Source organism: Gallinula chloropus, assembly GCF_964237585.1.
Source record: "Gallinula chloropus genome assembly, chromosome: 8".
NCBI classification, from domain to species: Eukaryota; Metazoa; Chordata; class Aves; order Gruiformes; family Rallidae; genus Gallinula; species Gallinula chloropus.
Genome location: NC_140093.1, coordinates 12,445,019 through 12,467,487, shown reverse-complemented (window position 1 = coordinate 12,467,487; position 22,469 = coordinate 12,445,019). Strand labels below are relative to the sequence as shown.

At 53.2% G+C, this 22,469-nt stretch overlaps 2 protein-coding genes across 2 annotated transcripts; one reads left to right on the top strand and one right to left on the bottom strand.

The window, feature by feature from the left end:
* Window positions 1-1,081: 1,081 nt before the first annotated feature.
* Window positions 1,082-6,207, bottom strand: DYNLT2B (dynein light chain Tctex-type 2B). The gene is made up of 5 exons (XM_084267501.1): window positions 6,111-6,207; window positions 5,473-5,606; window positions 3,810-3,879; window positions 2,071-2,134; window positions 1,082-1,442 (listed from the first exon to the last, which is right to left on the bottom strand). The coding sequence occupies exons 1-5, from the start codon at window positions 6,176-6,178 to the stop codon at window positions 1,395-1,397; spliced, it is 384 nt and encodes a 127-aa protein (XP_084123627.1). The 5' UTR covers window positions 6,179-6,207; the 3' UTR covers window positions 1,082-1,394.
* Window positions 6,208-11,911: 5,704 nt separating this feature from the next.
* On the top strand, window positions 11,912-17,318 carry PDCD1 (programmed cell death 1; the record flags this gene model as incomplete). Its single annotated transcript, XM_084267227.1, has 5 exons — window positions 11,912-12,020; window positions 14,156-14,488; window positions 15,519-15,674; window positions 16,277-16,311; window positions 17,100-17,318. 5 exons carry the CDS (start codon window positions 11,912-11,914, stop codon window positions 17,316-17,318), a joined length of 852 nt encoding a protein of 283 aa, XP_084123353.1.
* Between the last annotated feature and the right edge of the window lie 5,151 nt (window positions 17,319-22,469).

Genomic DNA, 22,469 nt, shown 5'->3' with positions numbered 1-22,469 from the left:
TCACTGTTCCCCAAAACTCGCACTCTCGGGTTCACGCGCAAACCGCACGGCGCCAGCTCAGCATCTCGGCTGCTCTCTGAACGAGCGGCAGCCACAGGAGATGAAAAAGCCGTCGGAGAAGTCACCCTCTGCTTCCCATCAGAGGAAAATGAGAGGAAGCCACTTTCAAGCAAGCGTTAACAGAGAAGCGGGGGTGTGCTGCCCCCAGGCCTGTACCAGAAGAGTGACTGTAGAAGATGCTTTGGAACTTTGTCACTTCCCCGCTTTCCCTGGGCTGCATGGACAGAGCGAGTTCTGCTCCGTGTGTTGTAGGACTCAGATTCACCTCCCCCAGCTTCAGCGCTTAAAGCCATTCCTGCCACTGAAGTTGTTCAGCTGTGTTTGGTCCTTGGTGAGCAGAGAGAAGGGGCATCACTACACAACTCACATCATCTTCCAACAGGCCCCCCGAGATGTGCTCCAGTGTCACCTGATCTCTCAGGAACCAACCCAGTACTCGTAACTTTTGGGGAAACATGAGGCTTTAGCACTCCTTTTCTGATCTCCAGCAGCCCTTTCTACTGCTCCTTTCCAAGACTGGAGTCCTAACAAATTTTGGCTCCAAACATCTGCCATCGTATCCAAAACAATTAGGCAAAGATTGAGAAAGCACTGCAGTGTCTGCTAGAGGTGGCAATGAGCAGTGATTGCTCACAGTGTCCACAGGTGTCAAATTCACCAACCCCATGAGGGCTTACAGCAGTAGGGGTTTCCCAAATACCTTGTCTTCCTATCGGTTAATGCCATCTGTGTGACACTTAGCTGGGATTCACAGCCCAAGTCTCACAGGAGTCACAGGAATGGATCTGGATAACCAGAATATGGGTTAATTTACAAAGAAACCTCAGAAAACGCTCGCCTGAGAAGCACAGACAAGCAATCAAGGCTCATGCTCCTTGCAGAGCACAGGAAAAGGACAAACAGTGGATGTGGCAAGGGTCAACCCCCAGGAGAGGAAATATTAAATAGATTTATTATGTTACATTTCTTATAAATATTTCATTCATTTGAGAAAATTAACAAAAATAAACTGAACCCTTTCCAGATGAAAGCTGAGTTTGCCTTTGAAACAACAGTTATTGGCACGACACTTTTTTGGGGGGACAGAACCAACACACTATATAAAAATAAAGGGCAATTTAAATAAAGGATGTAACACTATTGTGCTTAAAGCTCCATTGTTATCCACAAGGAAGAAGGAATGTTGTAGTGTGCAGCACAGGTGGAGGACATGCTTTGTAGAGCTGTTACTGTGTTAGGTACTAAAGGAAGAACGTGAGATGCTTTTGTGCACTTTATCAATACCCTAAAGCGTTCTCCCCCACCTCTGCCCTTCCGTGCAGTGTTCACCATCTTCAGTAGTAGAAGCAGCCAAACGCAGCTACCACACAGAACAGGCTGTCCTGGGGGAAAAAACACAGAGAAAGGCTTCACATTAGTAAAGGCAAGCTCTTTGCCAGCCTAATGGGGAAGGTTAGTCTAAGGGAACATTTAGAGCAGAGCTTTACCCTATCTTGTGATATATCATCACAGTTTTCTGGCTTTTAGTTAGTTTCTTATTCACCTCACTTGGGGTGTGTTGTGGTCTGAATGCCACAAGTGCCTCAATTTACCTCATCCCTACACCTGTAGGTGTCTAGGCGTCAGTCAAGTAAAACAGAAATAACAATAATGAAATAAAACCTTGACTTTTGCTCAGTCCTGGATGCCAGCCATACTTCATGACAGCAGTTCAGCAAAGCATATAAAAAAGACTTTCTCTCTTGTGCTTCCTCTCCCCACCTGTAAAATGGAGTGACTAGAACGACTTTTGTACAGTGTTTTATGACCTTCTTGGGAAGTTTTAGTATGCTGGGTATCTTATCCAAGTATTTTTTGTGGATGAGGATGTAAATCACACTGTTTTGATAAGGTCTGGGTCCTTCCTTCAATGATTGGGGTTTTTTTCTGCTCCATATTCAAGACTGCTTGGCCTCTCATACAAAAGCAAGTAGCTTTACACCTTCCTGTGGTAAAAGAGCCAGTACTTACATTCATGAACACATCGTGAGCGTAGCTGTCAGTGTCAGCATCCCAGAAGCATCGTGCAGCCATACTAGACAAAGGACACAGAGCGGAGCCGTTACCCACAAAGTTCACGTGGAAGGAGCGAAGTGATCACAGATATTTTCATTGAAAAGCAACCTGTGTTTCCTCTAAAGGACATGGTTAGTGTTCCCCTGAATCCCGAGCCTAGATCCCCACCACTGAACTCCACCACATGCTCTGACTCCACTCTGTATGTGGATCAAGCTCTGTCTTCAAACTCATCAGTGATCAGCCCTGCCACGGTGCAGCAGGGCTCCAAACCTCACTGCTATGCTGCCTAAGAATCTTTGACTTCTGGCCTGTGTGTGGCTAATTTGGCTTATCCTTCACCTCCTGCACCCTTGTGGTACATGCTCCCAGCTTATTTATAGGGAGCTATCGTATTCCTTGGCAGACGCTGCATTACAAGTCCACGAGCTAAGCTCTCCTAGTCCTTTCATATCTATGCTCCCTGGCCTCTTTTGCCATCCTGCTGGCCTCTTTTGACACCTGCTTCAGTCCAAGCCTTACCTTGAAGACAAGCAACTGGACTGTAACAGGATATTACAGATGAGACCTCGCTGCTGATTTGCTTAATGACCTTAGCACTCCCCTTTCTCTGCTGCAAATGCCCAGTTCCCTGGCTGCCCCAGGATCCCCCTTTGTGCCACAGCATGTTGTTCCTTGTCTCTACACGTATGGCTGATTGTTGTAAGACTGTTGAATTTCATCCCTTTCTTTTTTTTTTCTTTTTCATATTTCCTCAGCCCTCGGGGTTATTCTGTCCCTCTCCCTTTATTTTTTTTCCCAGTCCAACATTCCACTCTGCCTCAGGAATACCCAGTATTTTCCATTAAGGATGTTAGCAAACTTGCCTCCTAACTGCTGCAAACCAGAGGATTTTCCCAATTGCTCTGTGTTGCTGGGTTTCAAATCAGCCTGGGGACAGACATTCCTGACAAAAGCCTGAGCAGCAGGTACAGATATTCCTTCCTGACCTCCAGAACACTGAAGCAGCAGATCTGATTACAGCTCTGCTGTGCTTATCTTCTGCTGGAGTACCAGGCACAGTAATAAAGATAAACCCAGCAGATAAAGCACATAAACCTTGTGGGCTGTTTTCTTTTGTCTTTTCCCTGCTCACTAGTAATGGGAAGCTACAGCCCACTACTGTGGCAAGAGGAATTCCTTGCAGGCAGCTGGAGCTGGACAGGGAGTGCTCAGCACCCACAGTCCAGGTGATTCCCATGACAGTATTGGAAGGGGATTATAGAAATTTAAACTCTAGGAAATGCTCACCTGGGGGGATTAAATACAAATTAAGTACTTACGGGAATCTGGTTTTAGACAGAAGGGAGTTATGATAGCTCTGTGCTCCAGGGGACCTTGAGAATGGACTGGCTGTGTGCTATTGCTGATTGTGAATACAAGGTAACACAACACTCCTCACAAATGCTTTTCAGCATTTCAGCTTGCTAAGGACCACCAGATGGGCAGTTACTACCCTGTAATTCAATTAGACACAGCCCAAGCCCTCAAAGAGAAAGTGCTTTACGCTGTATTACCTGCAGAGAGATCTTTGTTTGCAGGAAAGTTGGAAGCAACTTCCAAAGGAAAAAAAAACCCACCACAAAACAAACCAACCAACACTGCCCAAACCCATTAAAAAACATAGAAATACAAATAGAACATGCAAAACTTACTTCACTCCTTCTCCTCTCTGCTCTCCAATCACAACCTGCACCACCATTTTGTACCTGTCAAATCCCTCCTCTGGAGGGAGAGAAAAAAATAACAACTTATTTAAAATATGAGCAGAAAACAGACCCCAGAGCTCCAAAGATTTCTGGTTACAAAGCAAGTGTCCTGGACAAGTTGATGGAATTGGCAAAGTGTACAGACTGCCTCATGCTTTATTTCCCTTGGTACTGTGGTCTTACTGGAGTTAAAAGGTCAACATGGTATTTGCATGTGGAAAAAGATGTGCCTAAGGCAGAAACCATTCCTGAACAATGTATGTCAGCATCCTACTGTGACAACTTTCAAGTACTGAACACACTGAAAGAACATAAGGCTGCTGATGGACAAAATGCAATTTGAAAAAAAAAAAAAACCCAAACCAGTTCTGATCTGATGCAAAGGTATTCTTCTGCCACATACATGAGTGTCCCCTTTGCTTCTGAGCTGGGATAACAGGCTAATAAAAGCATATGCAGGGCTACATTATGTGTCTGCAAAGACAGGCGGTTTAGTACAACAGTACAGAAACACCCCCGGGGCACAGAGCAGAGCCAGTCAGGCCATGGCAGCGTTCCCAGAGCCAAATCAGAACAAGCCTGTTTAAAATAAAACACAGATCCTAACGCCTGTCTTCACCAAAACAGTGTCCTGGGAAGACTCTGGCACAGCGTTTCCACCAGAGGATTGAACACAACATGCTGGGTCTGGTAACATCCACCATGTCGATCCTTATCGAAGACACCAGCTGATAGTGGCCACAGGGCTTCAGGCTACAGTGAGAGCTCACAGATTACCCAAGCCAACCCTGTACACAGGAGCTGGGTGTCAACATGTGCTGGGAGGACAGCTGCTGCTGGTTTTAAAGCAGACTGTGGGAGACTGTGGGAGAAGCATAAATCCACGTTCCTGCTGTGGTAACTGTGTGCCTGTGCCACCGTGTCAGGCCAGCCCAGCAGATGGAGCACCAGCCTGGCCCCAGAAAAAGGCAACAACAAAAAAAAGAGTGACCATGCCAGTATATGTCTGTGTGCTTATTCCAGCACTGAGCACAGGAAACACCTGCTGGTGCCTGAAGTTTAGTTCTTGCACTCAGAACTGTTGGAGGGCATCCTGTGCAGCACCACCACCACCTTTTTCCAGTGCTGTAGGGCTGTACTCACCCCCTTTCTTGGCTGACTATACTCTTAATTCTCTCCCCCTTCACTGCTCACACTGGGCCTTATTCTGATCTCCCTGCTGTTCCACTCTGACCCAATTCTGGACTAAACTTGCAGCAAGGGGGAAAAAAACCCCAAAAGGCAGGAATGGTTCTGTTTATTGAAGCAAGAAGCAATGAAGCATCACCACTTCTTTCTCTCTGATGTAGCTTCTTTCCCCCTGCAGCTCCTTCACAGCTGACGTCCCACACCAGTCAGACTACACAAAAACAAATTTTGTCTGCTTGAATTAGGTTTCTAGTTCCACAGGCAAGAAGCATATGTATATAGGCCAGAATGTTTCATAACGGCAGGCTCGAGTCAGGTGACAGGGCAGAGATAGATCTCAAAAATAAAGGAAGAAAGGCATTTAGTCAAAGGGAGGAGACACAGTAAGAAAAGAAACAACTCCCCGAGCAAATATCCTTACCTTTCAGCCTGTCTTTTATTGTCTCTGATAAAGACTTTGTAAGCTGGGGCATTTCTTCTGGGACATACTGCACGTTGGCCAGCTTCTCCTTCAGTACCGCACGGATGCATTCCTTTACTGTGGATGATTTAAATCTATGGGGGTGACAAAAACAGCAACAGAAGGTCCAGAAAGTTCAGACAACCTATAGAAATGAACGTAACCCTACTTGGGAAAACTCAGCTTTCACATATTAAAGAGAAATGACAAATGAAAACACATGGGGCTAAGGTGGAGACACATAACCAGCCCTGCCGAAATGTGCACACCTGTAAGCAGAGGTGCACAACCAGCCCCATCTGAGGTTGCCCCTTTGGCAGCACCCCCACCCCCCCCAGTTGTGCTGCCCCGGCCTCCCCACACTCATTCAATCCCCTACACCTCCCGTCAATACCAGTCTGGCAGCTCAGTGCCCCGCTCCCTAAACCCGAGGGGGCTCCCCTGTTCCCAACAGCCTCACACAACCCACACAGACCCATGCCGGCTCCCCACGCCCAGGGACCCCCACCCAGCAGCCCCACCGCCAGACACAGAGCCTCCCGGGCACCCCTTCCCCAGCATCCCTTCCCCAGCATCCCCGGAGCCCCCAGGGCACTCACCGGCGCTGGAGGCCGGGCCGCAGGCTGTACGTGTTCCCGGCCCCATCGTCCGGGCCCAGCTCGCCCATGGCCGCGGTACCCCCGCAGACCACCCCGGCGTTGGTTACCGCGGCAACCTCCACCACTTCCTCTGCGTCACGGGGCGCCGCTGTACGTCACGGCACCGCGCCCCGCCCCGAATCTTCCGGGGGAGGGGGGGCGTACACGTGGTCGTGAGGGCGGCGCCGGGATGCATGTGCGGGATGCGTGTGCGGGATGCGTGTGCCGGTGTCCGGTCCCGCTGCCGGCCCCAGGAGCCGCGCTGGGAGCGCCGGGCGGGCGCAGGCGGAGGAGAGCGCGGCCCGGCGTCGCTACCCTCACAGAGCCGATCTCCCCAATTCCTGCCCCGCGCGGCGCTGCCGGACCCCGCGCTCCCTTCCTGCCCCCGGGCCGCTCATCCCGGCCACCAGCACGGAGCTCCCGCCCCTCCTCCTGGCCTTAAGTCCTCCTGAGTTTGTCCCGATATCCTTCCCCCTGCGTGCAGCCGCCGCCTGTCCAAAGGAAGGCTGGAAGGCTGGAGAAGGACAGCTTTCCTATGCTACAGTCCCCTCCTGGGACACAGGCACCCGCCTTCCTCTGCTGTTCACTTCGACGTAGCGGTCTCCGCGCTGACGGCGGGTGACACAGCTGAGAACGGTCCCCGGGGTGCATCACCCGGCTCCAGGGGGAAACGGCGCAAATGCGTAGCCAAGGTGGTGGTGTAGGTGATGCGGGTGATGCGGGTGATGCAGAGCTGGAGGGGACTGTCCCATGCAGCAGGGCTGGGGGTGCCTGATGGGGTGCTGCCTGGAGCTGCTCCTTGGGTGCCAGGAGGGTGTGGGGCAGCACCCGAGGTGCCTCAGCTGGAGCTTTGTGGAGATGTGTGGTCATGTCCCAGTGGGCACCAGGCTCTGCCCTAATCGTCTCTGAGCACTGAGGAGCAGCACAGATCCTGATCTCCGTGGGCTTCAGCAGCACTGCTTGTGAGAGGTGGTGCATCTGAGCCCTTAGTACCTCTGCTCAGCATTAGCCCTGCGGGCCGGCAGGAACAGCACCCTGCTGCTGAAGGTGTCAGTGGCTTCATGACACACCCATGACCCGTCTTTGCATCACCATTACCAGTGCCTTGCCCAGGCCCTGCAGATTTCCATTTGCTAAAGGAACAGTTCCATGCCTCTGCTCCATCCCTTACTCACTGCTTACTCACCATGGGGCTGCTGTCTTTCCCCACAGGGTCAGGTGCTACTTCTCATGCAGGTTGTTTACAAGGGCCTCCCTAATTTCTGAGAAGTATCTGAAAGACCTCAAGCTCTCAGTGCTTATTTGCAAACACTATTTATGCTTCCGGTACTTGGCCCAGCCACATCACCTCCTGCCTTGGTCAGACCCACAGATGTGAATTCAGTTAAACGAACAGGGAGGGATCTTTGGGAACCTCTGGGCTTGTCTTCCTCAGCATCTTTTTGTTGTAATTTGCGTTCCCCATCTCATTTGGGAAGTTCTGTTTTCACTGGGCTTTGAAGACATTACCTCTGGGCTTCAAATGGCTCCATCTCATGTGTCTGGTCATTGCTTTCTTCACCTTCCAAATTTTCACTGCTCCTTAAATATCCTAGATCCTTTCAAGCCATTTTGGGACTGACCCTAGACCCTCTGTGGTGACTGCTCAGGGCCCTGAGGGTGACGGCTGCAGGAGACCGAGACCTTTTCCGGTTCCCAGCTGCATTGGTGGCAACCTCACTGACACGTTGGGCCAGCTTCTTGTTGGGGTGAAAAAGCCATTTGTGCTGCAGTGAAGGGGTGTGACATGTACTTGCAGAAGTTCCTGTCTCTTAGTTTTGAAGAATAAACTGTTTTATCACTCGTTATTTTTTCTCCTTCCTAAAAGGAATAGTTTTTAGCCCATATTTTGCTCTTTTGGTGGCCAAATATGACTGCCCCATGGAATTTGCTGTATTCCAGCTCAGAGAAAGAGAATTTGTTTTTTTAAGCACCTGAGGACCTTTTTCAGCCCCCTACCCCACCCCCAGCTAGCCCCAAGATGTGCCGTCCACCTTGTTTGGGCTGGGGTGGATTTACCAGCATGAGTGGGAGCTGCATCCCAGCAGGAGTCAGGCTGTTTTCCTTGCTGAGCTGGTGCAAGAGCCAGAGGGAGCTGTGTTGGTCTGGCAGGGTGCGGGCAGGGTGCAATGGGTGTCTGAAACCCGAGGGCTGCTGCAGGGCTGGGGCCAGATCTCTTCCATGACGCTGGCAGTCAGGGCACGTGTTGGGCTGGGGCACAGCACCGCCGCTCGCCTCGGTTTCCCCTGCAGCGGCTTCCTAGCAGCAAGATTGAGCTTTTCTTTTGTTCTTGTCAACCTTTCAATTATTTTGGGGTTTTTTTTTAAGCAAAAAGGGGAAAATAAACCCTGTTCTGTCTCTCGCAGCAGAGCGAGCTTGCCCTCAGCATGCTGCCGGAGAGCTCCTGGCTCACCCTCCCGTGTGGTTTCTGCTGTACACTCTGCGGCTCTGCAAGCTCCCCGACACTTCCTGGCCATACACAGCCTCATCCTGCACCCTAAGCAGCCTGGAAAGTGTCCAGTGTTGGTGCTGGTCCCCAGCCAGCTGGGGAGCAGTGTGGGGATGCTAAGACACGGGGTTCCTGAAGGAACCTGAGCATCCAAAAACATTGCTGTGCAGTCTGCACCTCACCACCACTCGCAGACGTGGCAGCCTCCGCTGCGTAACAACTTTTACTCCATTGCAAGTGTGTATTGGAAAGTTTGAGCAACTCATGCTACGATTTTAATCAGAGCCCTCTGCTGCCATGCGGGTTGGGGAGGATGAGCCAGTTTTTCCTGCTGATCCTTGGCTCAGTGAGTTGCGATTTTGGTGATGATACTTGTCATATCTTCTGTCTCTAGAAATCAAAATGTGTTGTAAGTGCCAAACAAGCTGCCTCACACCCAGCCTGGATGTTGGGTATCACCATTTGAGGACACAAAGCCTTGAGGTGGAAAAGCCTCATTGCTGTGAGCTTCTATATTTTCTGGCATTCAGTTTAGTTTTAGAGGGGGTTTTTGTTTTGTTTTGTTTTTTTTAATGAGAATGCAGGAAATCGTGAAGGAAGAGGTGATGTCCACTTTGGAGACCCCCCAGCACCGTTGAACCTGGTGGAGAGTGCTGCCTTTGCCACCCCTGTCAGGTAGCATGGAAAGGTGACAAGAAGAGGACATCCCCCCAGGCTTCCTCTGCACCCCAAGAAGGGTCAGATGCTCATGAGAAAGGAGTGATGCTGCAGTGCCAGGAGGAGACTGGAAAAGAGGACCCAGGACAGGCTGGACTGAGCTGGGTGAGCCTGGCTGCCCTGGCTCAGAACACCCTCCTTGGTCATCCCAAATGGCCAGTCAGACTCACCTCCATCACTGAAACAGTGATGAAACTGCTTGTTCTGGATGCCATCTCTACACATGTGGAGGAACAGAAGGTTACCAGGAGTGGTTGACATGGATTTGCAAAGGGGAAATCATGTCTGACCAATCTGATAGCCTTCTATGATCCAGCCGTGACTGGATGGGTAGTTGAGTGGAGAGCAGCGGATGTTGTCTACCTTGAGGCTTTTGATAGTCTCCTGTAACATCCTGATAGGCAATCTTAGAAAGTGTGGGTTAGATGAGTGGGCAGCGAGGTGGGTTGAGAACTGGCTGAATGGCAGAGCCATTGTGTGTTGTGGTAAGTGGTGCAATCTAGTTAGAGCCCTGTAGGGAGTGGTGTGCCCCAAGGGTCAGTGCTTGGTCCAGTCTGGTTCAACATATTCATCAATGACCCGGGCAAGGGGACAGAGTGCACCCTCAGCAAGTTTGCTGACGATACCAAAGGGGGAGGAGTGGCACCAGAAGGCTCCACTGCCATTCAGTGAGACCTGGGCAGGCTGGAGGGTTGGGCAGAGAGCAGCCTAATGAAGTTCAAAATGGACAACAGGTGCATGGTCCTGCACCTAGGGAGGAATAATCCCAGACCCCAGTACACAGCTTAGTGCTTGACCTGCTGGGAAGCAGCTCTGTGGAGAAGGACCTGGTAGTCCTGGTGGACAAGTTGAGCATGAGCCAGTAGTGTGCTGTCATGGCCAAGAAGGCCAGTGGTGCTGCAGGGCATTGAGAAGAGCATGGCCAGCAGGTTGAGGGAGGTTATATCCCCCCTACTCTGCCCTGGTGAGGCCACATGTGAGGTGGTTGTGTCCAGATCTGGGCTCCCCAGTTCAAGACATACTGGGAACTACTGGAGAGAGTCCAGTGGAAGATTACAAACATGATGAGGGGACTGGAGCATCTCTTCTGTGGGGAAAGGCTGAGAGAACTGGGGCTGTTTAGCCTGGAGAGGGGATCTGATCAATACTTACAAATATCCAAAGGGTGGATGTCAAGAGGATGGCACCAGGCAGTGACAATGCACTGACAGTGACAGACAGTGACTGGTCAGTGGTGCCCAGTGACAGAACAAAGGGCAATGGGCACAAGTTGGAATGCAGGAAGTTCCACCTGAGCATGAGCCAAAACTTCACAGTGAGGGTGACAGAGCACTGGGACAGGCTGCCCAGAGAGGTTGTAGAGCCTCCATCTATGGAGATATTCAAAATCCATCTGGATGCAATCCTGTGCAGCCTGCTCCAGGTGACCCTGCTTTAGCAGGGGGTTGGACTGGGGTGGTCTCCAGGGGTCCCTTCCAACCCCTAATGACCTGTGGGTCTGTGACTCGAGGGTGACTCCCCCCGCCTGCTCGCCTGCTGGGGCGGTGTCGAAAGCGAGAGGTGAGCAAGTCCCAGCCCTGCAGCTCGCTTCTGAAAGCCCGGAAAATAATGAAATCATCATGAGAGCTGCATCCTGCACCCCAATTAATATTTTTTCCCCTGACGCTTTCTAAATCTGCGGGACACAGGCTGCGCTCGAGAGGAGCAGAGCGGAGGAGACACCGCAGGCTGCTTTCACCTTTGGTTGTTTCCTATGTAAGTATTAGTCAGCGAGGCAAGCGGGGAACATCGCTGGCAGAGAAATTAAAGAAGTCTGATGCAAAGGTCACCCCAATAACAACACCCTCGCCCTGGGCACCTGCTCTGCCAATCTGTCTGTGGAGAAATACCGTTAAGGAGGCAAAACTTCTCCTTGTCTTCCTCCATTTCCTCTGTTTTCTTCTCCTTTTATTTCTCCTCTTTTTTCTACTTCTCCTTTTCAGTCTCTTTCTTCTCCTCCCTCCTCCCCTGTCCCTTCCAGGTGAGAGTAGCCTGCTGGCAGGCACTCACAGTGTCCCACGGCTGCCCAAACCCTGCCCTGCTGCCTGGTGCCATGCTACCACGGTTACCCATCAGAGGCACCCGTGGGTGCTGAGGAGCCTGAGACAGCCCGTTTACTTACAGGCCAGGCTTGGAACCGAGGACACATCCCCTGTGGTCTCTGCCCGCTCCATTCCTGGGAGCTTTCCCCCAAAGGGGTGCAAGTTTAGTGGTCCTGGTCCCCACTGCTTGGCTCTTGGGTGCCTGCGTGGGAGCGGGAGCATGCTGCCGGGACCATGCAGGGAGGGGAAGGGGCTGGGCCCAGCTCAGCTGATCCCTGCCTCTTCGGGGAGGAAGCTGGGGGCGGGAGGCAGCCTGGGTTTCCCTCTGGGGCAGAGATGGGCACATTTCATTTCCACCGGCGCCCCTGCCGCATGAGCCAGAGAGCAAAGCTGCCACTGCGGGAAGGAAGCTCGGAGAGAGCACGTCACAGCACAGCACAACACGCCTGTCCGAGCAGGGGACCGACTGCCTCACCATGGCCTGGGGAGCCTCGAAGACGACGTGGAGCAGCTTGGAGAGGGCCCTGACTGGCTTCTGTGCCGTCCTGCTCTGCTGCGAGCCCATGCTGGCTGGCTGCCGTCAGGGTAGGTGCTGAGCGTGGCACGTGTGCTGGCACGGCCCGTGTCATTCGCGTGGACAGTGTCTAAGGGCTGGGACCCCTGAGTTAAAACCAGCTCTGGCATCAAGAAGGCAAAACCCCCAAAGCTTTTGGGTGTGTGCCGCTGGAGCAAGGGAAGTGAGGATGCTCAGGGTAGAAAGGAGGTTGAAGGGTGAAGGAGGGGACTGGTCCACAGCCCACACTGAGGGCATGCTGACCGCAGTTGGGGTTTGTTGTGGAGCCTCTGGGTTTGCCAGCGGTGTTGGGGGTCTGGGGTTTTCTGCTTTGGGTCTCACAGCTTCAGGCTGATCCTCATGGTTTGGGCTTGACCCCGGGGGAGACAGGGTCCTGCGTGCGGTTGTGCTCAGGGTGAAATTTGGAGAAGAGGAGGTGGGGAGAAGGGGTGAGTTGGCACAGAGCCGTCGAGAGTCCGGATGGAGCCACTTGTCCTCCTTTCCTCACAGTCCAGCTCTTTCTTTGATGGCTTTGGGTATTTTCTGCTCCAAGGGGGGATGCAGGGCTGGGCATCCCTTGGGGCAGATACTACCTCTGGTGCTGGGAAGATGTAGGGAGATGTGTAAACCCAACCTCTGCTTTCAGACATCCTCTGAGTGCTTCATTCATTGCTGGCAGCAGCACTGGGTAGGAAGGAAAACTCCAAGCCTGCCAAATATTTCTTGTTAAATACAAGAAACCCAGAGCACTGCAACAACTACATTTCTCAGTGCAGGCACTACGGCAGCCGGTGCTGCCTGTGGGAGCTGGGGCTCTTCCCTCTCTCCATCCTCCTGTCCAGCCTCATCCCTCCTTTCTCAGCCCAGTTTTCCACCTAATCATGTATTGTCCAGGTTCCTTTGCTGCTTGATGATGCTGAGGTCCTCGTCCTACAGCCTGAGACCAGGGATGGAGGGATGGGAGGGACTTTGTAACTCTGCCTGCTAGCCCTGGGAAGCTGCTATCTGTGGTGACTTCTGAAAAGAGAAGATAATTTCTTAACAGCCAGGACTTTTCCAAACATTGGCTATGAATTAGTGTGAATTAGTCGGTCAGATTAACCCATGAGAAAGATGCTTCTTCCTGCTTTTTACTGCTCTGACACAAGTTAATGCAGCAGCTGCCTTGTCCTGCTGGATGGGGCTGGCTGAGCCACCATGTTGTGAGCCTGGCCTTTGTTCACAGCATCCCTGCTGCCCGGGGGATGTGAACCAACTGGGATCACAGGCAGAACTAGGGTGAAGCATCATGCTGCTAAGGGCTGTCAAGCTTGTCCAGGACTCCCCCAGGGTGGGTGCCTGGCTGCCCATGTGCGAGTGAGGAGGGAAGAGGCAGCTGGACGGTGGTGGCATCGTAAGATCCAGGTTGCTCTGCCCTGTCATATAGTCTCAGGCTGGAGATGGGAAATACTGTGCCCTGGGCAGCCCCTGCCCTCTCTGTGCTCCCAGCACCCTGGCAGGCAGCTGGGCACACAATGGGCTGCACGCGGGGTGCTGCCCTGGCCCAGGACTCGGTCCCTCTGCTTGCTTTCAGAAGCAACATCTCCTGGAGGAAGGATTGCTCGGGCATTAAAATACAGCGTAGATTTAAAACTGATACAGCCCCAAACATCTGTGTTCCCCAGTCCAGGTGTTCTAGGTTAATTTTAGGTAGCCCAGAGCACAACAAGCTCTGCTGAAATGATTACATGGTTCAGTTACTACCCTGGAGGATTCCCCTCTGGATGGCAGGCACACCTTCAGGAGGGGAGAGACATGGGCTGATGTACCTCCCTGTGATCCGGGCGGGATGCTGTGGACTGGCCAAGCATTAGGGTGCCTATGTTACTGGTACCCCCAGAGACAGGCGAGCCGGGTGCCGGTGGTGGCTTGGGGCTGGGCTCGCAAGTGCTTGCTGGCTGGTTTTTGTAAATCCCTGTAAGGACCTTCAGAAGCTGAGGAATCCTTGGAGAGTCTGGGTTCGGGATGCAGGAGCCCGTCACCTCTCTGTGGGATGGGGTGCTAGCGGGGTGATGGTGGGTTCTCACCTTCTTTGCATGCCTGGTTGCTGCACGGGCGGGTAAGGCTGTTTCTGAGCCCTGTGCCTGCTGTAACCATGCATGTTCCTTGTTTCCTCTCTCCTAAACAGTGACCTTCTTCCCAGCCACGTTAACTCTCCCTGCAGGTGACTCAGCCACCTTCTTCTGCAACATCTCCATAGGGAGTGACTCTGGCTTAGAGTACAGCCTCAACTGGTACAAGGAAACCAACCATAGCCAAGCCCAAAAAATTGCTGGGATCAGCCGGAACAACCCCCAGACAAAGACAGAGAAGTACTTGCTCACCAACCACGCTCCTGCCTTCAAGATTGAGATCCTGAACCTTCACCAGAATGACTCTGGCTCCTATTACTGTGGGCTAATCAGCTTCTCTGAACCTGATAAAGTGATGGAGAGCAGCCGGTCCCACCTGGTTGTCACAGGTCAGCCTTGGGGCTGAGCTGATGGGGACAGGTTATCAGTGGTGTCCCATGGTGCTGTGGTCCTACTGCAGCCCCAGGGCACAGGGCAGGTGGTACCCTGCTGGGGTGGGTCAGGAGAGCACAGCTCTGCCCTTTCCTCTCTCCTTTGTATGTGTGGTTGATGCCCAGGGACACAGGCTGTCCTCCCACATCTGCACTGAGGTGGGAGGTCTCTGTCCTGCTGGGGTTCCGTCCTCAGTGATGCTGTGGGCAGGAGCTAGTCCTTTTTTGTGGATGGAGGCAGAAGACCAGAGTAGGGAGCTGCTTTCACCCGCGGATGCAGGAGGAGACCAGTATAGAGAGCTGCTTGCACCCCTGAACAGCTACCTTATTTGGAGACAGGGCTTGTGTTTGGGGTGATGACTAGGGCTCAGAGCCCTTGAACAGCTGAAGTTGGTGTAGGTATTGTTTTTACAAAACCACGTGCTGGAGGGTCTTGTAGCCCCACGGTGTGGGAGGCTGAGCTCTTGCAAGAAGATATACCATGCACTTGCTTCGTGGCACAAAGGCTTTGAGGGACTGAAGATCAGATTTTGTATAATATATATGTTATGAAAAGGGGAAACTGCAAAAGTTACTGTCTTTCACACCATCCCCTCCCAACTTCAGTTGAAGCTGTACTGGCCCCAGGATGTGGAAGCAGCTGGGAGGCTTGGCAAAGCTGTGTCCTCCATGGGGCTCTGTTAGGCATGGAGCCATGCCGTGGGACTGCAGCACTCAGACCCCATGCACCCCAGCTCTCAGCAGTGTGGGATCATCCTCACCACCTGTAATGGGAAGGAATAGGACATAGCCAGACTATCCCCCACATCAGCACAAATTCAGGGCCCCTGGAGGGATGGTGGGACTGTGTCAGCCTGTCTGGGACGGAGCCCTTTCTGGGGACAGTCCCTGTGTTCTCTTGTTGACTCTCCCAGGGACTATGGAGGCAATTTTATGCCCTTGACCTGCTGTTTTGTTTTGTTCCCCCTTTTTTGCATGGCTATTACAGCAGCTCCTGAGAAGACAAATGCCACCGATGAGCCCGAGATAGAGGAAGACAATCCCCTGGACAACGTCAAGGCCATGCTTCTGGGCATCCTGCTGCTGGCTGGGGTGGTTGTGCTGCTGATCTTTGGCTACCTCACTGTCACGTATGGGAGAGGAGGTATGATCCCCTGTGGGGGCTGTGCTGTGCCATGGGGTTGGGGTCTGCCAGGGGACCTGATGAGGTGATGCTTATCCAACAAACCCAGCTCAAACCCAGGGGCAGCTGGATGGTGCAGCACCCTGGGGCTGCACTCAGCTGTGGCAGATCCCCATGGGACAGATACCTGTGTGCCTAGGGGAGAAGGGTGCTTTGAGCCATGCTTACCCTTCATAGGGCCCTCAAGCCACATCCTGTGGCTCTGAACCACTTGTTAGCATGGTATCCTAATGCTGCGTGAGTCCATCCCATAAACCTTGCCCAGGCACCTTTGGGGCGTCTCATCTCCTCACCGCAGCACTGGGCAGTGCCTTGGCCATGCCATGGGCAGCCTTGGGGGCTGTCCCCAAATGGACCACTGAGGAACTGTGCTCTACTAATCCAAATTATACCCTAGACTGTGGGCTCGTATCTCACTTGTCCTGGTAGCGCACTTGTCTCCTGAGCGGAGAAGGAGGAAGTGTGGTGCAGTGGTTGTGGTGTCCAGCACGCTCCTAGGATGTGGAGGCTGGGTCATGCTCTCAACACACAAGCATCTTCTAACCAAACATGTTACCTTGCAGGTGCTCAGAAACCACCAAGTGGAAACGCACCAGTGGTGAGTTCCATCTCTGATGCCCTGCTCTGCTGCAGGGTAGCATCACAGCATTGCTGGAGCATGCAGGGCTCCTCTTTATCAGCCTTTCTCACGTCCGTCTTCTCTGACGCTGCTCAATCTTTTCTGCACAACTACAACTGCTTCTTTGCACTTGCAGCACACCCCATCATACTCAAACAACTGCCTGAGATAGGATGGGACATCTGTAGTCCAATTCTTGCTCAAAGCACAGTTGTCTTTGATAGTTGGTTTGATAGGGAGAAAGTATGTGTGTGTGAGCTCCCATATTAAGATAAAAATTCTCTTGCTGCAGCTAGTCTCTGTTTCTTCTTTTCCTTTTGCTGGGAACTGATGGGAGGAGCCTTGCTCCATCTTCTCTCCAAACCCATTAGGTAACTGAAGGCAGCGAGTAGGTTCCCCTTGCTCTCTCCTCTCTGGGCTGAGAAACCTCCACCCTGGGCTCTCCTAATGCACCCTGTACCAGCTCAGAGCCTGATGGAGAGGTGAGAGAAGGGCTCCTAGCATGACCCTGCCTTCAGTGGCCAGGCAGACAGGGAGCCCCACCTGCCTGCAGAGACCCATGGAGCCTCAGAGGTGACCCCAAGGTTCACAATCTGGTTTCTCTGGGCAAATGTGATCCCAGGTCTGTGTGTCTTTCTGCTTTGCACTGCTGTCGCCCTCCTGGGATGCTTCAGAGCTGGCTTCAGCACTTGCAGTAAAAAGGGGGCTTGTGGTAGGGATGGTGGGTACCTCCAGATGATAAATCCCCAACTGGGGTTTCCTTGCAGAAGGAAGAGAAGCCCCCTGTGGTGTGTGTGTCCACTGTAGATTACGGCGTGCTGGAGTTTCAGTGTGACCAGTGCACCCAGGTGCCCCCCGAGACCTGGCCAGTCAACCAGACCGAATATGCCACCATCGTCTTCCCAGAGGAGAAACCCACCACACCGAAGTGGGGGAAGAAACACCAGGATGAGAGGACTCGGGAGCTGCAGTTGCAGCCCTGCTGAGGGCTCCTCATTGCTGGGGAATGTGGGCATGGACAGGCTGCCCCGGCCCCTCGCTCCCACTGTAGTTTGCAGTTGGGAAAAATCCAGCACGGACAGACCAGACTGACAGAGGTGCTGCTGCTGGAGTTGCTATTGCACAGTCCTGGCCACAGTGGGATTGTGGCTGTGTGTTGGGTACCACAGGATAGGGCAGGTCCCTGCTGGGCTCCATATGCTGCCTCTTCACTCCGTGCGGGAAGGATGGGCTGAGGCGGAACACCGATGCCAGCCAGACTGTGCCAAAGGTGATTTACATCATGCTTTGGTTTTCTACCTCCACCTGGGGCTCTCTGGAGCTGCCATGCTTCTCTTGCTGGGGACTGACCAAGCTAGCAAAGCACAACTGTGGGAGGAAGTGATGGAGGCCAGAGCTGGAGTGGATCCTGGGAGAGACTGCTCTTGGGAGCCTGGGACTGAGGGCTTCTCCTTGCCCAGGGCAGAGACTGCATTGCATACCACTATTTAAAGAACCCCCCTGGGAAGTGGGCAGATGGTTTTCCTTCTATCTCCCGGCACTTTCATCCTCTGCAAGAGGGAAAATCTACCCCTGTGTCCCTCCCTGTGCAGGTGGGAGATGGATCTGGCCCTGTGGGGTGAATAAAGGGTTTCACGTCCGGGGAGTTTGTTGACTCGTGATGGCAAACGCGTGGGCAGGCAAATAACGGCTCTCGGCAGCGCGCAGGCGAGAGCCGGGAGGCGGCAGCTTCTGTTGTGGTTCCTGGGCCTCTCCGTGCAGTACGCATGCCGCTCTTCCCCAAAGCGGCTCTTAATAATTTAGAGAAGCAGCCACTGTTTTTCCTCTTGCCCCGTCTGAGCTGGGCCCCGGATGCAGCTGCAAAGCAAGCCCACCACCCCCCCGCCTCCCCCTCCCTCTATTACCCAGCTGGTCTCAGGGCACTCGCCGCGCTGAGGATGAGCATCCCTGCCATGCCGGGGCCTGGTTGCCGTCAGCCAGGGCAAAGCTCACTGCATGGTGCTCAGGGCAGCTTGCTGGCTCCAAGCTTCCATTTCCCCTCTGGAAAGTGATGCTGAGGCTGTGTCACCTGCCAGAAACCAGAACAGAAAGAAGTGACAAGTGCTTGAGAGGGGAGAAACCCCTGAAAGGAGTGGCTTTGGAGGCAGTAGAGAGCTGTTGAGAGACCATGAAACCCAGCGGAAACACAAAAGAGTCACTTCCATCTCGCACTTCAGCTGCACTGTCAGCAGGTTTCTTTTTTCTTTATGCCCAGTAAAACCAGCACAACCTTGTGGGAACCAGGCTGGGTGCTGGGGAAAGGGGTGAGGCATGCCAGTTTGTCCTCTACAGGCATTGCAAAGTCCCTGAGAAGCCTCCAGATGGGACCAGGTGGGACAAAGATCCATCTGGGATGGCTTTCATCCTTCCTCGGGGCAGGATGGTGAATGTGGTGGCCCTGCTTGTTCCCACAACATTCAGTCACACCGGTATGCAGCTCAGCCCAGCAGCACTGTTAGCCAGCAGCAGTCCTGCTCCTTGCCCAAGCGTGGCTCCATGCAACCCCCGCAGAGACCTGCTCTGCCCAATTGGGCTTGGCTTGCCCGGAAAGCAGAGACAGGAGGCAGCTGCAGCAGGCAAAAGGCAGAAGCTCAGTCAGCAGGTTTTTTTTTTAGCTTTCCTGTCAGAAACAACACTGGTGAGAGGGTGGGCTCGCTTTCATATTTTCCATCTTGCCTCTCGACCTACGGCTCCTCCAGGAGCGGTTGGGGCTGGGTCCCTTCCCCTCTTGGTGGGTGGTGGTCTGCAGCTTGCCAGAGGCTCCCAAACCATCTGGTGGGGCTGGAACCATAGCAAAAGCATCTCATGCTGCCATTTGGGATGAAAGCACCCACCGATGGCTGTGCTGTGCTCCCTTCCCGCCCTGGTCCTCCATCAGCCTGGCTGCAATCCTGCCCCTTGCAGTAAGGAAGGCTCAGGCCTGGGGATGTGTGGGGTGAGTGGTGGGGATGCTCTAGGCTGCCCGGCACCATCTTCCATCCCTGTTTGGGGGATAGGGTGCCATACACTGGCAGAGGCCCAAGCTACTCTCCCCTCTGCTGAGCATGGCACTGGCTGTGCCAGCCAGAGCAGAAACAGGACTGGGATGAGCTCTGGGCAGGATGCAGGTTTCCAGTTCCCAACTGAACATCTCTGAACCAAGCAGTGCCCCAATATGGGCGTGAGCCTCCTTGTCCCAGCATCCTACTCAGGGATGGGCAGCTGAGCACATACTTGTGTAGGAGCTGGTTTTGCCTTTCCATGCCAGCCAGGAGAGCAGCCACCCACAGTTTGTTCTCTCTGCAGCGTGGCGATAGCAGTTCAAGTCTTCCTGTCATCACTGAAGAGGATCGGGAGGAAGCTGCTGTACCTCCTGCCCTGAGAAGCCCCCAGTTCTGGCTTTCCCAGCTCCTCTATCCCACATCACTCCTTCCCCACCCCTCACTCCGTATCAGCCCTCCTGCTCTTGCCCACCGCTGCACCCATACCAGCTGGCTACCCTCCATTTGCACCAACTGGCAGGTTTTTACCCCTTTTCTCCAGATTAAGCAGGGATCCAAGCAGGGACCCACTTCCACCTATGATGCTAAGGTTTTCTGGAGAAGCTAAGCCTTTGGCTTTCCCTGCCTGCACTGAGAAGAGGCAGGGCTGTGGTGGGCTGCCTATGGTTTTGGGGTATATCCTTTCCACCACAGCTGCTTTGCTGGGTCTGGAGGAGTGTGGGTGCCATGGTTTCAGTGGTCTTTGATTTAGGTTGTGGAGAGGTTTGCTGTAGAGCTGTTAAAACTGTACTGCCTGGCTTTAGTTTTTGACCTTGTACCCTTCAACAGTCACAGCACTGGAACCAACTCCTACGCCACAGAGCCACTTGCCACCCACAGAGTAAGAGCAGGGCCTGGTCTAGTCCTCAGCATCCCATTTAGGGAAAAACTGAGGCTTACAGCAGCACAAGCAGAACAACAGCAAGGCCCTATAAAATTAAATAGCACCTGAACCTGATTTTTCCTTGCTCTCAGGATGTGCCATCAGGGGGAATGACTCCTGAAAGGCCAGAGGGGACAGAGCATAGGTGCATCAGTCCACCTAATTCCTACCAGCATAATGACTGTGAGCAATAGAGGATACTCTTGGCAGCCCCTTCCCCCACACTTTGGGCTCACAAGTGCACAATAGAAACTGGGAGCTTCTGATTTCTTTTTCTGTATCACTGTACAGCAAGCACCCCCACCCTGGCCACATACCCTTTTGTGTGGGAATACACAAACACTCATGAACACACAAATATGGACACAGGTCCCCGTGCAAGTCTGTGTGCACATAGAGAGCCACCGTGTGTCAAATACATACACCCTCCCTTACCTGTGAGGATGGACCCATCCCTGCAGACACACAGCCCCCAGACCCTTGGTCCAGCCCCAGCCACCCCATCCATGTGCCACAGCTCCTCCCGTGCCAGGACCCAGGTGCAGCTGAGGGGTTGGCTGCAGATGCTGCTGCATTTCCTGCATGCTTTGGTCTGGCAGTTAGAGCAACCGCTTCCGACCACGGACACCCAGTACTCCCCTGAGAAGTGACTGTCACCAGTATCAGCACTTAAAATGCTTTGTCAGCTCCCTGGAACGGCCAGAGAGCAGAACCCAGCCCCATGCTGTACTCTTGCTGATGGGGAACATCCAGATGCTGCTGGGACACCTGACCAGCTGACACTGATCCCTGTCAGTATCTGCAGGATACGTGACTTCAGCCTACCTAATACCTTGCTCATACCTAAGCAAACAAAACCCACTCTACAAACACTTGAGAGCCAGCCTGGCTCCTCATATAGCCCAGCCTTGATTGAAGGTGATTGGGAGCAACATGTGAGTGAGCATCCCTTAAAGAACCCCCAGCCCAAAAAACAGGTGTTGACAAAACTGGTCAGGCAGATAAAGATGGGGAGGAAGTCTTCTCCTGCTGCTTGCAGCAGTGTCTTTGAGGAGAGTGGCACCATGGAGCAGCAGAACACCATTTTGGCAAAATGGGACATTGCAGATGCTGGGGAGAGAAGGTCATGTGGCAGTAGGGTCACTTACAAGTGAGGACCATCATTGTCATTAAGAGGTTTCAAAGCTGTGTTTCAGTTTTGGAGGGGTTGGGCTGGAGGTGCTGCAGTAGGGTCTGTGGGTTATTTGGCCCATGGATTAATGGGATGATCTTGTGATGGGAACTGCTTGTTGGGGGTTGCCATGGCTGTCTTGCTGGGAAAGCAGCTCTCAGTCCTGGGGGGGACAGGCTGGGGTGAGCTGGTGGGCACCATGGGTGGTTGATGAGAGGGGTGGGCTGCTGGGCAGGTTTCTTGGACCTCTAACCATGGCTATTTTGTACAGCCCTCAAGTGTCCCGAGGGGCCCAGGCCCATAGGATCCTCTCCATCCTATTCCACCGAGAGCTGTGCCCTACCTCTTGCCAAGCCTGCTGTAGGCTTGCAGAACATCTGTGTTTCCTCCCACCGCTCTCATTTCGCTTTCTCTAGTTTTGCTTTGAGTTGGTTCCAAGGTTTCTCCTTCTCTCTCTTCCCTTTGGCAGGATGTGCTGCTTGAGGATGTCCACAAGCTGGATCCTGGCACATAGGTCTTGGAGGGTGAGTGAGGCTGCCTGTGCTCCAGAGCCAGGAGGGAGCCCTAGTCCTGCCCACTGTACTGATCCCAAGACCAAACCCACCTCCCATGGCACTTGGGCAGAGTCTTGTCAGAGGGGGCCAAGCCCTCTCCTTACCTTTGCAGGGACCATCACGATGCCCAAATGATGAACAAGGAGCCCAAAACCTTTTGGGGTGATACCTGCCTGTATCTTCACAACTACCTCCTCCTTTCAATCTCTCCCCATTGCTCAGCATCTCTCTTCACACCAGAAGTCCAGGGGACAATGGGGCAATGTCCCCTCTCAGCAGTCCAGCTTGGGCATATCCCTATTTCCAGACTATCCCCTTTGCCTCAAGTCCACCCTGGGACAGGTGGACCCCTCTATTCCAAGGGCTTGACTATGAAGACAGTCCAACCTGAAAGGGATCCTACAGCCATCACTTGTCCCCAGAGGTGGTGGGTTACACCATGCTGGGACGACAAGTGTTCACTGCCAGCA